This window comes from Poecilia mexicana, unplaced genomic scaffold, assembly GCF_051168715.1.
Source record: "Poecilia mexicana isolate PSO_F unplaced genomic scaffold, ASM5116871v1 scaffold_8, whole genome shotgun sequence".
Classification (NCBI taxonomy): domain Eukaryota; kingdom Metazoa; phylum Chordata; class Actinopteri; order Cyprinodontiformes; family Poeciliidae; genus Poecilia; species Poecilia mexicana.
Window position 1 is genome coordinate 22440818 of NW_028263377.1, and position 22644 is coordinate 22463461.

The following is a 22644-nucleotide window of genomic DNA, read 5'->3' on the forward strand; positions in this document are numbered from 1 at the left end:
CTACATGTTATGCTAACTTTCTGTTCTGTTTGACATTGTCCTACTAGAACTGTTTCACAATAATATCATTTTATTATTTTTTTTCTTCATCTTATTAAGTTGATTGGAAATGTCCAAATAATAAACAGTGACTTCCTGTTTCCCTGAGGTCTAAATATTATGTGACAGAGGCCTGCTTCAAAATAGGGAAAACACAAGAACATAGCATTCAAATAAGGAAAAGTGTTTTATCCTTCAGATATCAAAAAAATTGCAGCAAGAATTTGTAGTAATATTTAAATATTGTAAACACATCAAATCATTACATCTTTATCTTACAACCATGTGAACACAATGGAACACAAGAAAGAGTCTAAAGCTCACTGTTAAAAGAAATTCAGCTTTGAATTACATCATGTGGTCCCAGAGTCATTGAACTTACCTTTTAGTTTGCTAAAAGAGAATCATAGGTGCTGTTCTGTTGAATAAAGTGTTATAAACAGGTCCAAACTCCTTCAATAGAGTCCAAAGACTAACCATGCACGTTATGTTCATTTGATTTTCTACATTTTCCTGTGGTGTGATAATGACTGTCCAGTGCATAGAAAATAGATGAATGGATGATATTGTTTGTTATAGCGTTTGCCAGCAGGTGTCGCCCTACGCAATCGTTTCACCTGGACATGAAGTAGGACATGCAGTGAACGTGGCAGATGAGTAAAATGTGATTTAAGAGCACTGAATTGGTGGAGCCCCAAAATCTGCAAGATGACTGCATTAGTTTGCTATGCAAGAACAGATGGAGCATTGATAGGACAAACAGGAGGTGCACGGGGCTCGATCAGACATCACTAAATACTGATTTGCAGCACTTTGACACATCTCTTACAGTATTTAGTGGATATTTTCAAATTATATATTTTCCCATTAAGTCATCTGACGAGTAATTACTCATTCAATGAAAATTTAGGTGGGAAAAAAGCCCAAATTGTAATTTTTTCCCCCGTCTGTACACGGACACGCGCATTGTAAGGAAGGAGAGGAGGGCGTCGGGGGCGTGCTTTCCGTGTCTGGTTAATAGACTGACAGCCAGCTGTGCGGCTACAACAACAATCTCCTTCGCTACAAACAACTAGATTCTGGTTTTGGTCAGCCGCCGATCGCAACCGACTTCTGTAGCTGGTGTTTTAAAGCGAACACTCGACAGCACGCTGCCACTTTTGTCCCGTATCACCGCCGGGTTGTCTGCTAACTAGCTAGAAGAGCGTTTCCTCCAACATGAATCCGATGTGTGGCAGATGTAATCAAGTCGTTTACCCCACGGAAAAAGTGAACTGTCTGGACAAGGTAAGAGCTCGAAATATCTCTGTCTTTCTTCTTTTTTATTTTGGAACATGAAAGAAACCGGGTTGAGTTGTTTTGGACCCTATCTGGGGGGGTTTTCTGCCTCGCTAAAAGCGAAAGCGTTCACATAATTCGGTGAATGAACTGAACTGAAGACAGAGGAACAGGTATGTCGACGTTAGCAAGCTAGCAGCTAGCCAGCGTCTGGGAATGCGGTGGCACCACAACGTGGTCGAAAAGGGAAATAGTGCCCATCCTGGTTAATAATGTACTCCTTTTATGTTGGTTTTTTGTTTTCATTTGGATTAAGGTGTTTATTCGCCCGCAAGCGAGGCTTCGATGTGCTCCCGACAACCGAGCCTTGTCTGGGCCCAAAACGACAAAACACACCACTGCTTTCAAACAGGGCGTATTTATTCATTATTTAGTACGTTTTTACCCTCACACATAAACCCCCTCAGGTGGAGGTATTTCCGTCAGGTTTCTGAACAATACAGCACTTTATCCACGACCGAACACGTTTATTTCCGTGTCCTGAACTCCTCCCAGGTAGCGCGGATTGTCTCAATTTCACCGGCTAATCTCAAATCGGGGATTATTTGACGAGTTTACTTGTTTGGATTCACCCAAAACACACCGCTAATCTCAGATCAGGGGGTAATCTCATCAATTTTACCCACCGTGACTCTCGAGGTCAGTCAATTGGCAGTCGTGGCACAACTAAAGGAAGTGTTAATGGTGCAAGTCTTGTTCCTGTTTTCTCTCTTAACTCGTTGAAAAACATGGGTGCACAAAAACATTTGGAAATTCAAGTTTGTTAAAGAGTTCTGCAACCATTTAACTGTACAAGACGCTGAAATTGCTCAAGCTCAGTCCCTACTGTACTCATCTGGGTGGGGTCTCTGCTTTGAATATGAATTACAACATCTCTCTTAGGGGATTGGTGATTAGGACTTGAACTTTTCTTTTAGTCAAGATACGTTCTTGTATTGTGAAAATGGGGTCTTAAAACATATTTCTCTTAAAATAAAATAAGCTGCATCGGTTACATTTAGACATCCATCAGTCCGTTCTTATTGTTATTCCTTAAGTGATTAGACAATTATTAGCAAAACTACTAACAATCTCCACAATTTTAGGTTTGTTACAGGTGATGGAACAAGTGAGATTTTTAAAAATAATTTTTTTATTGAATTCAAAACTATTCCCAAAAAGTTAAAGCATTTGCAGCACTTCTTGTATTCTCTATTATGTGTTACAGGCTTAAAAGCAGAAATTGAATCAGTGGGTCAGACCTCAAGGAAAACTGTAATTTGTGGTCGGCCATTCAAAGCCTGATCAGCATAACTCAAGTTACATTCGGTGGAAGTATTCTGCTAAACAGGACATGATAATTGCAGTGATGTCGATCATTTCTTGACAGAATGATGCAGCTTTTTTAAAAAAAAAAATGTATTCATGGAACTGACGTTGGGTTTTGATAACATCACCAGCTAGTTTCTCGGTCTCATCACCTGATTAATTATAAATTACTTACAAAATTTCCGTTATCAGCCTTATTACATTCTCTGCTTGAAAAAAGGGTATTTTTTTTCATGCTTAAATGTTTCAAATTAAACAAATTTCAATATCAGAGAACGGTAAGCTGAATAAATACAAAAAGCACATTTGAAATGATGACTAAAGCTCTGAAAACCAATGAGGTCCAATCTGAGTACTGTGCTTTTCCCCATTGTCCTGTTGTATTAACTCAAGATTAAGTTGTGTAGCTTCACCAACTGATAGCCAGACATTTTCCTTCCTGACTTTCTGGTAGAGGACAGAATCACTGGTTCCATTAATTATGAGAGTTGCCCAGCCCGTCACACCACCACCAAGTTTGACTCTGAGTGTGATGATCTTTTTCTGAAAGGTCGTTTAATTTACACTAGCTGCAGTCTTCCAAAAATACCTAATTTAGTCTCGTCACTCCACAGAATATTTTCCATAAAGTTTCAGATGATCAATATGTTTACTGGTGGATGTAAGACAGGCCTTTGCAGTGGTTTTGGACCTGGAACGATCCAATGGCTGTTATTTTTATAATTGAATCATGTACACTGATCTTAACTGAGACTTTTGGGAGTCTAGATGTTGGTTGTTCTGGGTGAGTCTTCTTGTGGTTATCTGGGATCCAAAAACCTTAGAAATGGATTTGTAGTCATGACTGATGGAAGTCTTTGTTTCTCATCTGTAGATGAATTTCTTTAGTTTTAGCGTTATTTCTAATGAAAGGATTTTCTGATTGTACATGTCTGCCAGTAATCATGTCAGGGTCTGGCTTGTGAAATGGAACTTATCTTTCTAAAAATATGTGGTAAAACATAATTTTTATTTTAAAAATAAAGGAGAATATTATTTCACAGAAGTTTTTTTTTGTATTACTTCTCCTATTAAAGGACAGTATTATATTTTTCCCTGGCATCAAGCACCATTTTATAGCACAATTAATCAAGAATCTATAACTTTCAGTTGTTATAAAAAAAAGATATATGTATCAAATTTGACTTAATCCTTTAACCCATTGAAATTGGTTCCCTCTCTTTAAAAATCCCATCTCTTTCTGAAACTCCACTTTCAGTAAGTCATCACAACATGGCTCTGCTATTAAGCCATTAACAATGTTTTTACCAACTTTGCACTGAGAACTAGCTTTTGTGAGTTCAGCTGACTTGCAGTTCCAACAGGTGTTTGCTAATTGCTGCTGGCTAGTCTGAAGGAGCTGATTCGGGGGAAGGGCTACGTCTTGAAGGCGGAGCTAGGTCCACCCAGGTGTTTTTCACAGCTGGATGGTTGCTACAGAGATAAAAGTATTTCTCAAACATGCTTGAATCAAAGCAACACTCCAGGTGTTTTTGATGAGGAAATAACATAACAAAATTTAAAGCTCAAAAAAGTCTATTTTACATAATACTTCCTCCTTAGATAAAATCAAATAGGATATTATTTGTTCAGAACTGTTTAGGTGTGACAAATAAGTAGAAACAGGAGAAATCTGTCAGGTGGCAAGCATATTTTAGTCGACCAATTAGATATTTTGTGCAATGGATGCTTCAAAGTCTAGAGAAAATCAATCACTGTTGAGATGTACTTATCTGTCAGGATTGACAGATAAAAGAAGGTGGTGGAGAAAGCTCACAAAGCACTTTATCTAAAATAACATCATCCCCAGACTGGATGTGTCACTCTTCCGCAGAATGGACATGAATGGTATTTTCCCATTGTGCGTTCAACTGGAATTGATTTACCTCAGAAGCCCTCCATACCCGCAGCCGTCCTATATTACAGGGCGGATCAGACATCTCCACAGAAGTAATGTTGGTTTGTTACAAAGCTTGGATTGATAGAAATCAAATTGCCACAAGTGCAGCGTGAATGCGCTGTGGAATCCGCCCCGAAGCAGAGTGCATTCCAGCAGACAGACACTCCCATGTAGCATGCTCCGCTCCTGGCCTGCAGTGCCATCTTTCTGCTCTGACCCCAGCAAAGCAAGCTAGCTTTCCGTATGTTGACGTTTTCTGCCATTCTGTGTCAGACTCCCCACTTTTTTTTTTTCCTCAAAACTGCACACATTTCCATCTTTGTTTTAAAGCAGTCAAGGCTGATCTGAGTATTTTTCCACCCGCTCAGGTGTACATGTGGAGTAGCTCAGTGTTCTTCCACTTGTGCTTTGGTTCTGACGATCATTTTCACCTCCTGTGGCAGGAGGTGAACAACCAGGCCTTTTGTCTGTGCTGGACTCCTCTGCTTACAGCAGGACTGGCCCGGTAGTAGCAGCATGTAAAGACAGGAAGTAAACTTTAGTCCGGGCTCTTCTTTACAACCGGTTCTCCATCTCATTTTGCTTTCATTTGGGGCTTAACATACCAGCTTGTTGCATAAAGTTATTAAGAACATATTTAGCTCATTTATCCAGAGCATGCCTGTCAGTTTTGTGGCTTTGTTTCACAAAAAGGCTTTGAAGTCCAGCCAATGAGATGTGTAACAAAGAAATTGCTGTGTGAGCAAAGTGATGTGTCCCAGTTTTCTACTTTTAAATAGATTTTTTTAAAATAAGAACATTAGTGCAAAGCTTTTCTTCCACTCTTAGTGTGTCTCCCGTTACTGCATATTGTCGTAGGTTTTGCTAAACAGGCCTGCAGGTTACACAACTCTGCTCCAAATCTTTTGCACGTTTTATTAATAGTCTAATTTGATATATAGGCCAGTAGGTGGTTACTCTCTTCTTGAACGGTTAACCTGCTGCTTTCAAAGGTCTATAAATGGTTTGTGAAACTGACTTGTGCTTTCCTTCCTCATGTGGATTTTCTCGCAACAGAGGTGTGCTGCTGTTTCTAGGCTTCTGGGTAATTGTTGCAACAGTTGAGAGATCTTATTTTCAGCACTGCTGATTGGCTCTTATGCAACCATTTATCACCTACTTTACAAGTTCAGATGGTCAACCAAAGCCTCAGGTTAGCCAAGTTTGGATTTGAATGTATTTTTCGCTACTTAAACAGAATTTTATTAGATTTTTTTTACTTATTTTGATTGAGAGCTATTCAGTCTAGCACATAAACTAAACGATAATTTTGTCACCACACATAAGAAATGTTTAAAATGCTGTTTGCTTATTTCTAAACCTTTAGGTAATGATTTCTCTTCTGTTACCGTTTAGTTCCATCAGGCGTTAAACCTCACGCCTGAAACCTGACCTTAAACAATTTCATACTCTCGTTCTTAATCATTGCATATCATTTTAGTTTGCTTGGTAAGTAAGTATTTTTATGATTTATTGAGAATAAATGGCCACAAAATGCTGCACCTCTTTACCATTAAACATGAATTTGACATGAATACAAATATAAAAATAAATTTGATTTCCCTTTGGGTCAGCTCACTCTTCAAAAGTATGAGAGATTAGGACCCCTGATCAAACTAAAATAACTAGTTGACCTCCCATTGATCTTTGTTTTTTTTAAAACAGTAGATAAAAGAAAAATACTTTATTAAAGTTGTTCTAAAACATCATCAGATCATTTTGGGGAAATACAAAATGATCTGTACCAGACATCTCCAAGTCAAGTAACATGACCAGCACCTGTTTCTGTTTTTGGTTGCATAAGGCTAAAGATTGCATTGCTGGACAGAAAAACATATTTTCTCACTAAGCGGTTTACTACAGTGAGCATCCTTTTTTAAACTGTCGGCAGATCATTCACGTCAGACTGTTATCTATGCTATTTTTATGACGATATCTACAGAAATCATCTTGTAACAGTGGCTTATGTAAAAATGCATTTTTGTAGAAGGAAATAATGCGTAGACACACTAGTTCTCCTTTTATTTATATACATTTTTGTTCTTTAATGTCTTGAAAGACCTCCAGAGAGCCTGGAGTGTTGCTATATAGTAAGCAATAAAATGGCTCAGGGCTTAATATAATACTCTGTCCTATCTTCCATTTTATGGCTAACCCATTTTTTAGGTTATTTAACAATGCGTTTGCTTTGTTTGGTTGCTACTGTAGGATTTTCCTGTAAGATTTGAGCGTCTATTGTGCTGCTTTCTGCTCAATCACAGGAAACTGCAGTAAGGAAGGGTTAAAGGTCAAAGCATATTCATCTTGTACAGTCTTTACTGTTTGAAAAACAATATATCCTACATCCCATTCATATTTGCACGCATGCAAAATAAAAAAAAATCTCTAAAAAAAAAAAATAAAATCACCTGACTTATGTTTTAACTGCCAACGCTTCTAGATGAATCAGGCATTCTCGAATGTTTTGTTCCTCGTCTTAGGAATGGCAGCCTGTCTTTAGTCAGGTTATTTTGAGAGCTGAGTCACGTTGTCTAAATGCCACAAAGGTGAGGCGTCTTTAGCAACCACCAGTCACTTTCCTCTGATGTCTCCAACCACATCAGAATCACCCGAGCCATCGGCTTCACTGAGTGGCCAGTTGTGTACGATCAGGAAGAAGGAACCACTTTACGTGTTGGGTTTTATTTACTGGACAGTTTATACCAGCGCAAATATGGTTTCACATTGCAGAGACATTTACAGCCATGACAGGGTTATTATGTGCTTGATTTACAGCATGACAAGGACGATCTTTAATTATGTTCCTCTTTCATGTTTCTGCTGGGACATACTTTGGACATCTTGTCTGTTGTGTAAGGTTGGAAAAATTATTTAACTTTTAAAATCTGGAAGGAAAAGTTCGGAAAGTAAATTTTCACCTCATATCCAGCAAGTCTGTGAAAATCACTGTCTGCCTGCAGCTGAGCTACAATGCCCTGGGTTGAAACAAAACAAAAAGTGGCATTGAGTTTTAATTAGCTTGCATATGGTAATGAGTTGTTTTATTATCCTTTCTAGCACAATCCAGATGTGCGTGTCTTTAGGCGTATCAGCACCACACTGCCTGATTCTCGAATTAAACTATGTCTCACATGGCGACCCAGGAAGTGGTTAACACCAGAAGATGGGCCGCACTTAACGCCTGAAACCTCACGCGTCACTCCATGATATTTTCAGTGCATAACTGCCTGACAATAATGGCTTCTACAATTTTAATAATTTATTTATACAGACTTTCATGTACTTGTTTGAAAAGGTTTTTTTTTTTTTTTTTTTTTTTTTTTTTTAAAAACATGATTTTTATTTGATTTTTGACAAATAAAATGAAGTCCAAATCATCTCAAATTTCTCTTACTTTCCCTTCTGTATGCATGTTGTTCTTTCCAGGGGGAAAGTTGTTAACACTTGTCTAATCCAAAATATAACACTTGGACTATCTGTTCTTTTCCAAAAGAGAACAATAGATTTATTTATTTTTATTTTTTTTTTGGCATGCAAGACACTCGTATCTCTCAAAACATGGTCCTCCTGGCTGTATTTATGACCACTGCGATATAATCCTAACATGTTTTAAAGATGATTAAAAGGCCATATTAGTTTGCACAAAACATTCTGTCCTAAACGGTAGAATGATTTGTTTGTACAGTGAGAACATTCATAAATTTAATTTAAAATTATACTGTGAAATCGATGCTTTTGAATCCAGTTTTAAGTGAGGTGTTCACTAACCAGCTCTATTATTTTTACTGGTATATCTGAGATTCTTCCTCCTAAACTACTTGACCAATACTGAGTGAACATTTTCTCTTGTCTGCAGGCTACGACCCTCATTGACACACACGCATCTCTCACATTGAGACATTTAACCCACATCCAGCCCTGCATACATGTACAATTGCGTGTATGACGTGCATACGCATTTGCCCTTGAGCTGCAGGCAGACAGAGATGTCAGTTTTTTGAGTATTTCATTTCTAGGGCTCCATCTCTGCAGTGTCCTCATTTTTCCAGCTGACTGTCAGATCCTGCCTTGGCATTACAGAGCAAGGTTTTCCGGGAACCAGACAAGGCTAACAGCTGGACGGCCCCTCTGACACACATTTATTTCCACAGCTTTGTTTGTCCCCTCTTGTGTAACTCTCACAATGAGCACATCATTAACAGACAATGCAGAGTGTCTGGGGAGTGGTTGGAATTAGTGCATGGAGTTAAAATACGTCTCGGATGTTTCAGTGGGAAGCACTTTGGATTATGTTGTATCAACGTGCAGGTTCAGTATAAACCCAAACAGGTAAGCCTATCTCATTTAAAAATCACCAAGGAAGACTGTGATGTTTTTCACAAATGAGCTTTAAAACAACATTTATCATATCAAATATGTTAGTGGCAACAAATTATTTGTGAGGGACCTTGATCCAAAACCATTCCAGCATGCTTTTCTTGCAAAACTACAAAATCGAGTCAAATCAAGTTTATTTGTATATCATATTTCAGCAACCAGGCAGTTTAAGGTGCTTTACATCATAAAAACACAAAAATACAAAGTCATAGAATACACAGTCAACAGTTGAACCATTACAAAGCACCTGCAAGCATTACATCCAACCCTTGAAATGAGTATATCACTCCACCCTTCATAAGACGGGTGGAGTCTTATGAAGGGCTGTGGCTGTGGCTAACTCGCGTAGAAGCTCAGGGGATTAATACGTTTAGTGTTTTATGAGAATTGTTCCTAAATCCAGGTTCACACTGCATGATCAGCCGTGTCAGACCAGATCTATTGCTGTACATGATGCGTGAGAAAATGAGTTGTGATCTAGAGTCTGTGGTCATTCAGTGTGACAAGATGCTCTAACCGCCATTTTAGCGCTCTAACAACTAAAGATGTCATACAACAATTATCGGTGCCAAAATGTGACTCCTTCCCATGTTGTCCAGTCATAAGTACTTCGATATTCCCTCTGTATCTTCTCTCTTTTCTGTGTCCAACAGGATTTCTGTGTATGTGATGTAGTTAAAGTATTCTCCAGCTACTCTGTGAAGCTTGACCTCTATAGAAATGTGGGTTATGGGTGCTGTGGTGGCGCAGGGGCAAAGTACAACCCCCATATTGAGGCCTTAGTCCTCATGCTAGTGGTCGCAGGTTCAATTCCCAACCTGGTGACATTTGTCACATGTCTTCCCCCTCTCTCATAACCCTCTTTCCTGTCAAACTACTTTCAGATAAAGGCCACTAGAACCAACAAAACCTTAAGAAAAAAAAAAAAAAGAAATGTGGGTTATAAATTCAGATTGAAATTTGTTGTAAAAGTGAGAAACACTCTGAAAATTTGGGTCTGGAAAAACTTTAACACCTTCAACCTGCTGTTCAATCATTCCTGGACTTGTATCTTATATTTCTGATTTGATTCTGCTACACCAACTATTACTGCAAAATGGCATCTTACTGTGTGACAGAAGCTTGTCTAAGGATTTTATTTTATTGAGTCAGACATGTTAAGCCTGCACGGTTTCTGACATTTTAGCATGGTATTGTAACATTTCTGGATTACCATGATTCTGGTAATGCAGAATATCTTCCCAACTGCTTTGAATTGTAACCAAACTAGGAAAAACGATGTGAGCAGGCTCCGTGATTAAACCACAGCTATTAGTCAGAGCCTCCTGCTTAAAGGTGCATGATGTAACTTTTTTGAAGAATATTTTTTACATATGTCACTGTTGTGACAGTATAATGTTACAGATAATGTGGAAACATCCTCTCTAAGCTGCTATTGCTGTCTGATACTCCCAGTCAAAAATAACCAGAGCCAGAAGGAAGGTCTTAGCACTGTCAATCAACCTCATGTACTTGCTGCTAAATGTGGTAATGTAACCGAATGTTACAGGAAACTGTGTATCCGCCATCATCAGTGGCCATTCTAACTAGCCTGAGCATCCACAACATGATCTGTTATCTGCAGCGTAGCAGACGGGGAAAGGAAGGGGATGAGACAGAGGGTGATTGACAGCGCTAACACCCACCTCCTGGCTGTGATTGGCTGTTGCTTTATTTTCACAGATCATCTCTCATACCATACTGTTATGACATAGTGAGAGTTTCAGCATATCTGTAAAGTAATATATATTTTTACAGTTGCATACTGCAGCATTAACTGCTCAATGCATGTCTGCAACCTTACAGGTCAAAGGGTAAAGGCCGATCCTTTCATACTGAAAAGAGACACTTATTTTAGTGGAGTACCATATACTTCAATTGAGAAATTGCAAATTTCCACCCTCTTCCAGGCCACGTCTTGCATGTCGAGACCTCCAGTTAGTAGTACAGTGTTGTAGGAGTGCATTGTGGGAATGTCGTGGGGACTGTTGCCATGCCTCCTCTGCCAACCTTACAATGTCTCAGCGACGATCAAATCACACCAGCTGTTCTGTTGTTGGCTGCAAAAGCAGACATCATTTGTATTTATTTTTCTGAGGGACGTTGGCATGAATCAGGATAGTAACGACAAAAAAGGTGGCACACAGCTTTCAATAAGCGACACTCTGAGAAGAATAACTTGCACATATCTGGAGTAGTGTGAGATTTTAGTTGATGATCAAGTTCATTTGTTTCATTCACACAAATTAACCAACCATGTTTTTGTAGTTTTATTTGTTGCATTCACAACGTTTTTCAGGTACAAAACTGGAGGCATATACCGCAAGACATTTCATACTGACCTCTCCTTTTGCCGCCATCTATACAGACACTAATATGTCAACCTTACATGTGTCAAACTGGAGACTTTTAAAGAAAATAAAATTGTATCAGTAGAAGAAATAGCCCTTTAATTGGGCCATCAAATTGTTTTTACAATTGACTGCAGCCAAAAGTGAAAAAAGAAAATTCCTGTAATTGTCAACCTGAAAATGGGATCACCTTACCTCTTCCAACTACAGCACATGTTTATTCAGGTATGCCCTCTAATGATTAATTCAGAAGTTGTGGTTAGGTTGAAACATTTTGCTGTCATCAGAGAGCAGCATTGTTTCCAAGTCATGCTTGGTTAGAGGGTGCCAAGTCTAGTCCTGTAATGTGGATTAGCAGGTTAGGGAAGCCATAGAAATAGTTTGCTAAATGGTTGACTTCCTCAGATTTGTGTTTTAATTTAGACTTAAAGTCAATGTTTAACCTGTCTAACATGAATGTCAAAGTCCATGCCTGCCTCTTTGACTCTCCTGAGAACAGTAAATGCTCTGTTTCAATCATTTTCTCCCAGCATGGGTGTGCATTTGTCCCTCAGATGATCTATTTGTTGTTTTGCTCATTGAAACGGCCCTACAGATCAACTGTATCCAGACAGCATGTAATCGTCCTGTTGTTTTTAAAGCGATTTGTTTCAAATAAAGAGAAACGGAGAGTAACGTGTCCATCTGCAGCTCCCTCCAGCCCGGCTGGGTTGTGGTTGGTTAAGGAGTTTGGACTTGAAGGTTTGGTTCTGTGTGTTTGGCTGTGGATCACAGCTCTCCAGATCACAGCCAGGGCCTTGTTTCCACTGTTAGCATTGTCTCTTTTATGCCCCAGTACAATATTGCTGGCTAGCAGCTACAAACATATGCACACTCTTGCCATTTGTCGGTGGAGACCATTCTGGGTGGTCCAAAGATGTTCCCATTGAGTCTTTTCTTCTTGGTTTGTGACTCAATTCATACCTCAAGTCTAAAAGTCATCCTTCTGGCTATATTCCTTTTACACATGCTGCATTATAAATGAATGTCTGTGCATGTTAGGTATGTCTCTGGCTTGTTTGAGAAACATTCAGAAATGTTCGTCGCAGTCTCATGTTTCTGCTGTTTTGATTAATCTTCTTGCGCCTTTTTCTGTTCGGAGGATTCTCGTTTTGTGTGTGGGCAATGGAAAGCGATAGAGTGGGAGAAAGAATGGGACGGATGGCAGGGTGCCCTAAGGCCATGTTAATAAGCATTCCCTTTCTTTTGGCCCTATTCTTTCTTTCGGTGTCTTCGCTCTCCTCCCTCCCTCTCTTCGATGACAGCGGGATCAGATCATTGCTTCACTCCCCGGCGTTTCCCCTCTCGCACCCACCCTCTGCTGGCTGCAGCCTTTCCTCTTGCTTTGTCCAGCTCCTTACTTTCATGCTCTCCTCCCTCCTTTTTGGGTTTGTCCAATTCTCTCTCCTTCAATCTCCCTTTGAGACCACAGACTACAGATTAAGCTAACGCCAGAACAGGAAATGGGGTGTGAGGGTGGGAAGAGGGGATGAGGAAAACACTCTTGGTCCAAGCTCCTATGAAGATGAATTGAAGATGTTTGATATAATTCACAAGACTTTAAAAATGCAGAACCTTGTGACTCTGATGTGCAAACTGTGATATGTTCTCATCAAATACAATTTAACAGGTTCTCACACCACTGGCAGCCAGCTTTTTGTTGGCACCCAAAGAGGATGTTGGTTTCTTAAGTTTTCAATGCCAGAGTGATTGCATCACTTTAGTGCCACAGTTCAAGCTGCTCATTTTTCTGAAATGATATGGATAGGTCATTCATCTGTTTAAATCCTTTAAGAAAAGGTTGTCCAAGAAGTAAAAAAAATAACTAAAATCTTTACTTTTACTTATTTTTTTCAGGAAAAACAAAAGAAAAATATGTCGTTTGGTTATTGGAGATCCATAACATAACATATATTTTGCACATCTGCTGCAATAAAAAAAGACAACTACTTCTTAAATAATTTGGGGCTAAACTGAGCAAATTTATATCTGGTTGTAAGACCAGGATTTTGGTCACTTTCTTTCAAAATGCTTCCTACATTTAGTAAAGTTAAATAAGTTGAACAGAAGCTGATTTGGGTGCTGCAAAATGGGCTTTTCAATTAAAATCTATGGATAAACATGGTTGTACATTTTCCATTGCAAGAAAATCATGCCTGTAATAAATTTGTCCTGACTACAAATAAAAACTCCACCTGTTGTCTTGTGTCTTTCTTACAGTACTGGCATAAAGGATGCTTCAGCTGCGAGATCTGCAAAATGACTCTAAACATGAAGAATTACAAAGGCTTCGAGAAGAGACCATACTGCAATGCGTAAGTTTTCTAGCTAAATCATCTTTCTGTGGACGTCTCAGGGAATGTCACACGCTTTACATTCAAGGGCTTCAGCCTGAAGTCTCCATTTAATTTGTGCATAGCTCTGAAATTGGACTAAATGTTTGTGTGAGTGGTGCAACCCAACTACGGCCCCTCTCTTCCTCCTCTCCTATTTATCTGCATCTATTCCAGCTCCCCCCCTCAAAGTGAAGGCCTGTGTGGGAAAGTGCTTCCCTCCCTCCCCCTTCTCAATGGGGAAGAAGGGTATCAACAAAGGAAATTCCTCAAGTTCCTCTACAGTGACAGAGGTGGACTCGAGAAACTAGCATGTTCCCTCATGCTTCAGTACATGCTGAAGTTCCCAACAGGAATCCATGGAATCCCCTCCCCTCTCATGTTACGCATAATAACTTCCTCCTCCTCCTCTTGAGCCCGTGTGTGAGAGCGGGAGAGTGTGTGCACGTTCAGAGAGGGAGCGAGGGAAAGAGGCGTTGCTTCGTGTCCTGACAAGCTCATTTGCTGAGCTGCCATTTTATTGAGTGAGAAATGTATAAAGGAGCTGTCTTTTTACTGTCGGCTTGATCCCAGTTCGACATTCGTGTTTTGGTGATGGGATGTGCGACTTCTCCCCTGTCGTGAATAATTTCAGAGATAAACATTAGGTCTGACGCTTTTTTTTCCCCTTCTTGTGCAAGGCCAAAGATTAGCTGCAAATTCGACATCTTGACATGTGACAGCTGTTGATACCCACTGATTTTTTTTTTCTTTCATATTTTGTCATGTCACAACATAAAAGCTTAATGTATTTTCTAGGGCTGCATCTAACGAATCATCCTGGTGATAAATTGGATAAATTAACTTGCACATTCTTCTGATTTTTCATTAGAACACTTAATTTTATTTTATATATCAAAAATGCATAATAAATGCATAACAAATGCAAAAAATAATAATTTTTTTCTTTAAATAAGAATATAAACATTGTATTGCCTAAAATGCAAAAACAACATTCCTTTAGTGAACCCTTGGTCATTTGCAGCAAAGGATAAATGTGCAGCTAAAAAAATACTTCTAATATCAACATGAAAAATGCCCAATCCTTTCTGCTTGACTTAACGTTAATGTAGTGTGGAACTAATTTGTTTACTTTCTGGATTAGCAAATTGAATAACAAAAGGTTAATAGATTTTTTTTTTCCAGAAATTGAAGAGTGTACTTAATGAGTTACGGGTAGAACATATTTACAGAAAAATGAGTTTTTCATCTTAATGCAGAATGTATATATTTTTAAACAGTTTTTGCTTAATTACTGCTCAGAGTTTTGCCTTTTATTTGAGTCTGTGTACTCCAGTTAATCATTAATCGATCAGTAAATTAGCTGACAATTATTTCAATAATCAAATAAATATAATTTAAACAATTAATGGTTGTTTTAATATGATTTTCTGTGATCTGTGATGGCACAAACTAGTAAATGATTATGAAATAAAAAGAAAATAAGGCATTTTGTTTTCAAATAATTGTCTTAATTCCACTAAAAAAGGATTAGTTTACAAAAACATGGCGTCCCTCCTTAAGCAACAGGCAGGTCGAGGAGATCATTGTTCAGGGAAGCAGCCAAGAGGCCCTTGGTGTCTCTGGAGGAGCTGCAGACAATCTAGCTTTAATGGAAGAGAATTGCTGCTAAGAAGAAACCATAAAAGAAAAACCCATTTAAGATTGCATATGAATCTTTAAGCATGGTGATGGCAGCATTGTGCTTTGGGGATGGCATTCTCCCTCAAGGGCATTGAAGCTGGTCACAGCAGATGATTGATGGCACTAAAAGCAGGGAAGTCACTGATAAAAACAAGAATTCAAACGAGGGTTAATGTTTAACTTTCCAAAAAAGGCCAACGACCGTAAACATGCAGTCAGAGCTGCAACAAAACGGTTTTAATCTGATGACTACAGATTATCTCCATCCATTCTGCACCATTTTCTGATTCTTATGTGCAAAACATTTTAAAACTGTATCATTTTCTTCAGTTTAGTAATTATTCTGTTTATGAAAGTTTGCAGTTGTAACAAAATATGAAAATGTTTAAGGACTGTGGCGTGAAGATGCTGTTTTAGGCTCAATTTGATACGTCGATGCAACACAATGGGATGACTGGTTTTTAAATCTTAAGAACCTTTTTAACTCGGGGTAAAACTCAAACTTCAAGTTTCTTGAGTAACTTACTTCTATGTCTTAGTAATTTTATTAGTGAGTCATATTTCCTAAGATGTCAGCTTTCAGAAGAACTGCCTGTAAGTCTTAAAAGGAAAGATAAAAATGGAAGAGTGTTTTATCTGATGACTGAAGAGTTTTAGAAATGCAGAAACTTCCATTTTTAAAAATGCATTCTTTTGATTGCAGAGTAGCACTTATGTAGCGTCTGAATGCAAACGCGTTAAGAGTTGTGGTTGTAAACCATTTGCCTGGAGAATCACATGTAGCTGTTCTTCAGTTTGCTCTGCACTTTCACAACAGGAAGTGCTATTTTCATACCACATACTTTTAGACACACCAACAATACTGTTGAAGGAAAAAAAAAAAAAGAGTTAAACAAACCAACAAACAAAATCTCATTCCATGAATTTCCAGAGTTGTTTCCAAGGTAGATGAACTCTGTGGTTTTCCCAGGAGCTAATTTTGTCGTCTTTTGCATTTTACCCAGTCAGAACTGGTGTACGCTTGAGATTACTCCAGTTGGAAACTGTTACTGTTCTAGCATACACATATCCTGAGCTTACATGCGATCCACACATCATAAAACTGAATTGGGTAAACAAAATTCAGTCATAACTCAGGTTTTCTAAGCTATGCTGGCATATTTTAATGTGTTATTTTCCATAAATATGTCAGTTCCAGTGCCGTACCCATAATGACCTAATCAGACATTTAAAATTTAAGGATATTTACATTAAGGTGTAAACTTCCAGCAGGTGTCAACTACTCTACACTTCTCCAAAAGTAAAAGAAATCGTCTCATTTTGCTTTTCCTCCTTCCTTCCCCTGGTCTCTCTCTGCATGGCCCTTCAGAGTGTGCTTATTATGCCTCCCTCTGTTTGTTTAATGTAAGCCTTGTGAGAGTAAACATCATCAGTTGAAGAGGCTGCAGCTCCAGGAAAGGAATGCAGGCTACGTTCTGTTCCCGTCCGCCTGTGGGATAACTACTTTATCATTACTCCATTATGTTTGACCTTGGTAATTGATATAGGCGCTGTTTGTTTTTTCTGGATTCCCACCCTCTTCCCTGAGAGTCTCTCCCCTCGGTAGATAATGCAGTCACCGCGGCTTGTGGGAGACGGAGAAAGGCGATGAGCTGATTGAAAAACTCTGACGGTCTTTGGTCTCTGATGGTTGTAAATTACCTTAATGACTGAAAGTCTATTAAGCTGAGCATCAGTTTAGTTTAGAGCCTCAACTAATGATTGTTTTAGTAACTGATTCATCTATCAATTATTCTGATGATTAATTGGATGAAAAAAGATTTTTTTTCTTTTAACCACCTTCCTTTTTAAATAGGTAAATAAAAATTTGATTGCCTAAAAAACAATAACTTAGCATTTCCTTAGTAAATCTGAACTGAGTGACGACATTAGAGGAGTTCTGGGTAGAACATATTTACAGATGGTGTTTTTATCTTGAATGCAAAATGTGTGTTGTTTTTTATACAGCTCCTGCTCTTAATATGTTAATTAGTTTTTTTTTACTTCAGTTAATGATTGAGTGCTAAATTGTTAGACAGTGTAACCCAGGGTGAAAAAACTGCTCTTAGTCCCGCCTTACTGCCCCATTGGTTAGAGTGACAGTCAGTCACACAATGCATGCAGCCAATTGACACACCTGATGTAATTATTTAGGCTTGCTCCAGCTTTCCCCAGTCAGGTGTGAGGGGGAGAGCTGGAGACAAAGGAGCTACAGATCCAAAAAATCCAGTGAGTTTGGAGCCTTGAAGCTGCCATGCTCCCAACTATTATTGAAATTGGCCAGGTGATCCCTTTTTAGGGTAAAAGATGGCGAGCTTCTGAAAACTGGCTGGAGCCAGGAGAGCCCCAAGAATCACTTCATCCTGGTCTGGTCTGTATCAATTCCCCCTCCATCTCACCACTCAGGCACACACTCCATTATTCATCTTTTCATCCGAAAGAACTTGCGCTGGGACATTATCAACTTAAATATCTGGATAATTCAACCATGGACTTCTGAATGTGTGTCGGTCAGGTTTTGGACTGACCAGCGGGGAAGTCAAGACCAGTTGTGCACAAATCAATGAAGGACGGCCGCAGTACTGTGTATATTTTTTTGTTTGTTTTTATTTTTGGTCCTATGTATGTTTGTCTTGCATTGTTCACTTTAATTTTTGTCTAATACATGGTATTGAAAGCAGTTCTTTTGTATTGTTTTATTGATTACTGACAACAGCTCCAGTAGACGAATTCTAGTCTTCTGATTTTTTCCATCTAGTCCTTTTACACTTTAAATAGTGCTACAACAGTTATTACAGTAATTGATTAATCGTTTGTCATACTTTGGTTTTATGTGTTGATTTATTGCTTTTGGTTTCTGTTCTCATCATTACAGCACTCGTGGTCAATTATTAATAAACAGCTCCTCATACTTTGTTCCAACTCTCAAGTGTTTGTTGGTGGCTGCTTTTCATTTCAATAGACTAGACTGAGAATGTCCAGTTCATGAATTATGACGTGGACTCTTCAGGTTCATAAAACACTCAGCCCTGCCTGTAATTTGTAGCAGCCTTGTCTCTGATAAAGCCAGTTCTACATTTCCTGCCATGTTGCGTCATTCTTCCACCCAGTTGAATATTATGAGATATTGCAGCTGAGTGACATGTAACAACCTTTCCAGGTCTGAGGCGAGCTGACTGCATCATCTCCTGTTTCCTCCCTGAAAACAGGCCTCTCCTCCCGCACAGTAGGCCGCTTGTGTTTGTGATTACACATGCATGAGCCCCTTCTCCTCCCCCATCCTCACATCCCCTCTGTTTTTATCACTCTTCTTTGTGCTCGCACCAGTTTCCTGTGTGCGGCTTATTAACCCAGTGTACTGCCTGACAGGTAGATGAGTGGTCTTGTGACTTGGTTGTGCCGTTAACCGGCTGTGAAAACACAAAAAAATGAGTGTTCACACTGACAAATGCTACAAGATCTGATGGTATGACTCTTAATATCCAAGCATGTTGCAAATGTAAGGTATTTACTGGCCCCTGTGTGCAACGGGAGGCTCCAAAGACGGATCAAAAGTGGGAGAAACACTGATGTTGATTATGAGCTCAGTTACACACCCACTACCTCTGACAAGAAGGGGATTTTTAGGGACTGAGATGCTTTATGAAAAGCAGCCTTTCACCATAAATCACCCAGCTTCAGAGAAAATAAGCCATGACACAACTGTCCTTGTCAAACGGGTCACCAACCTTTATAATCCAGAGGATTTTGTCTCTTGCTGCCACCAAGTAACATTTGTTTGGGTGTTTTCACACCTGCTAGTACAGTAGAATTGGTTTGAGTGGGTACCAAAATGGCAACATTTTTAGCTGGTGCGGTTCACTTCTGCATTTGTCAAACGTGTCAAAGGATCCAAACCAATTGGAAAAACTAAGAACCACTGAAGAAAACAACACAAAAATCTTCAAAGACGACAAGAGCGCAACTTCCTTCTAAGCTAAATGTGAATAAACATGGAGTACTGTCGGATTTCAGTGCGTGAAAGATTTCTCTATTGTCTTTGGTAAAAAGACAAAGACATTTCTCCTGCTAGCCCTAGATTCACACATTTGTTTTGTTTGTATTTACTCAGAATTTGTTCAAGAATCCCTATTAATCTTTACCACAGTAGGGACTATTCTTCCTGGATGTCAACGACAAACATTACAATTAAATCTTCCTTTACAGACGTTACAAAAGACTGACCTGCTTATTGCTTTTGGAACGGTGTTCACATATATGTTTGAGCCGCACCGGTGTTCACTTCAACCGAACCGAAACCAGAGTTGGCTTTGTTGGTCCCCATCGGAGTGCTGATGCGCTTTCACTCCTCCCCAAACAAACCGGACTTTCTAGACAAGTGAATTTTGGTTTGATTAAACCAAACTGGGGTGGGCGAGAATGCATTTTTTTTTAAATTATAAAAACTGCATGGTTCCTGAAAGAATGATTGAACTGCTTCTGTAAACGTGCAGTGGAACGGTGTTGCTCAACTCGAGCTTTGTGAAAACTCTTCTTCACGTTTTACTTCGTTCCCAGAATGAACCAATCACATGATCAAATGATTGGTTAATTAGGGGACACCTGCAAAACTTCAGAAAACCAGGGAGGCAATTCGGTATTAATGAATCTGTGTTGGTTCAGAGATATATCCAAACCATGCAAGACACTCACTCTGGAAAACTGGAGTGGGTCACCCCTAGTTTAGATCAAAGTATATTAATGCACTACAATTGTCTAGTCAAAGTTCAGATCTAAATTCAACTGAGAATTTGCAGCAAAACTTGAAATTTGTTTGACACTCTCCACTGAAAAACAGATAAATGCTCCCTAAATGTACAAAGTTGTTAGAGGCATGTCCTAAAAGACTAAACTTTAATTTCAATAATAGGTAGGTTGACTCAAGGACGTTGAATACAAGGTCACCCTGTAGATTTCATTTTTGTGGAGGATAAAATAATTATAAAAACAAATTCATAGCTATTTACTGTTTTGTGTTGGTATCACAAAAAATCTAAATTGCAGTTGCAAAATGACATTAATACTTCTGCAAGACACGATCATACATGAAATACTGACGTGACGGTGTAGGAAAATGTCTGTGCTTCTATGATTAGATATTTGAACAACGAAACTACTAGCTTTGCAAACCACTGCATCTGAATGTCAGACAGCAGCTGCTTTATTTAAACTCGTTGCCTTAAAAAGGCCAGAGTGAGCAGAGACGGGTGCAGAGAAAGATCAAATGTCTGGGTTTAAAGTATTTTCATTTTTAACTTCTGTGTAAAACTTTTCCCCAAATTATTTTTTAGCAATTCACCAACTATGGTTGTTGCATTGAGAAAACTCTCATCGAGTTAGTTGAGTATATTTTCAATGATATTGTAAACATATTGGCAAAGTGGGCCACTCAGAGGCGTTTGTAGCATCTAAAGATTTTTAGGGACACAGAGTATCCTGAGGCAGTCTGGGAAACGAAGTCCAGATAAGCTGCTAGATGCACTGTTGGGGGTTTTCGTCTCCCACTAGGCATGCACCATGTGGTTTTCTGCCTTTAGGACTGAATGAGCTGGCAGACACCATTACTTGTTGACCCAGGGTTGCATTTACTTGAAAGCCTCCATTATAGAACAACACTGTCTGATGCTTCACATATACTGCCTACCAATGGGAGTTCAGGCAGTCTGTCTCCAGTGAAGAATAAAAGCTGAATGGTGACTCAATCACAGAACATACAGAATCGTTTTTTACACTCACTGGAATTTTTTTTTCTGTAAATGCATACTTGATGTGCTTTAGTGGAAATAAAAAGTACTCTGGCAAATTGCAATGCATGCAAGCCACTTTCTATTTAAGTCTTAGAAACTTAAGATGTCCTAAAGTTTTTCCTCTGCCCACAGCCGTCAGTAGCTGCATTTCTATTACAAATGTGCGCAGAAATTTGTCTAAATTCCACTAATATCTAAAAAAAAAACACAATTTCGCAATTGTTTCAATTAAAAAGAAATATAATTAGATTCACATGTGAATAAGTTTGTTCATGCGATAAGTCATTAAAGAACATGCCGTGCCATCCTCCTCCAATTACTTCCTTTTTCTTCATGGTTTCCGCCAGTAGTAACATCCTGTTGTTGATCATGGGACTCGTGCAACGCAAAAAAAAGTGTTTCCATTGCACTTTTGTGAAATATATTTTAAAATTTTGATGTGGACAAAAAAATCACCTCAGGCTAGTGGCGAAACTTGAGAGAAGAGAGATTTCTTCTTAATTGGTGTGTTTCAATTAAGCAAATTTATTTTGAAACCTAAAATATTTCTATTATATGGTCAATGGAAACGCAGCTAGTCTACTGCTTAAATCATGTGTGTTTCAGACAGTGTTTTCTCTGAATGAAAGGAAGATGCATCTAAAATCGTTAAAAAAGAAAAGTCTCCTTCATGCTCTACTGAAGGGAGGGCCCCACAGCATCATTCACACCGTCTGTTTGACCTCGTTGCTGCGTCTGCTGCATGCTGTTTGTCTTCCTGTTATCCCCATAGCACCGTGCCCACAAGTGTGAGAGTGTATTCCTGTGCTTTGTGTTTCTGAAAAGCTTTTCCTACACCTGCTATGGCTTGTTTCCCAACTCTGGAACCTTGAGGTTTCCACCCACCATCTCAGTCCCTTTCTTGTATTTCTGCTTTTTCAGGCTTCTTTGGCTCTCACTGACAAACCATTGTTAATGCTGACATGCTTTTTGTCTACAGGCGCTCCTAATTCAACGTCAGGACCACCTTGAATAACAAATGCCTCCACATTGGGGCCACAGTCTGCACGCTGCTTGATTTATGCCGTTTTTTCTCTTAGCAGGCGAGGTTTGAGCCTTGCTGTGCGTCAGAGTGGAAGCTGGTAACTTCATTGATATTCACTGGTGTCCTCCATGTTTTGTTTTACAGACACTACCCCAAGACAAACTTCACCTGTGTGGCTGATACTCCAGAGAACCTCCGCCTCAAACAGCAGACCAAGATGCAGAGCCAGGTAACCTGAAACTTAGCCAAGCAAAGTATTCATTATTTACCAAATGACCCATCACTCTCCTTTTAGGAATTTGGAAGTTGC

At 39.0% G+C, this 22644-nt stretch overlaps 1 protein-coding gene across 1 annotated transcript in view; it reads left to right on the plus strand.

Annotated features, from left to right (window-relative positions):
- Positions 1-1026: 1026 nt before the first annotated feature.
- Positions 1027-22644, plus strand: part of lasp1 (LIM and SH3 protein 1) — a 37272-nt gene continuing 15654 nt past the window's right edge. Inside the window, exons 1-3 of the mRNA XM_015004811.2 lie at positions 1027-1326; positions 13690-13784; positions 22479-22563. Coding sequence (XP_014860297.1) covers positions 1258-1326; positions 13690-13784; positions 22479-22563 — 249 coding nt within the window. The 5' untranslated portion in view covers positions 1027-1257. The remainder of the gene's footprint in view (positions 1327-13689; positions 13785-22478; positions 22564-22644) is intronic.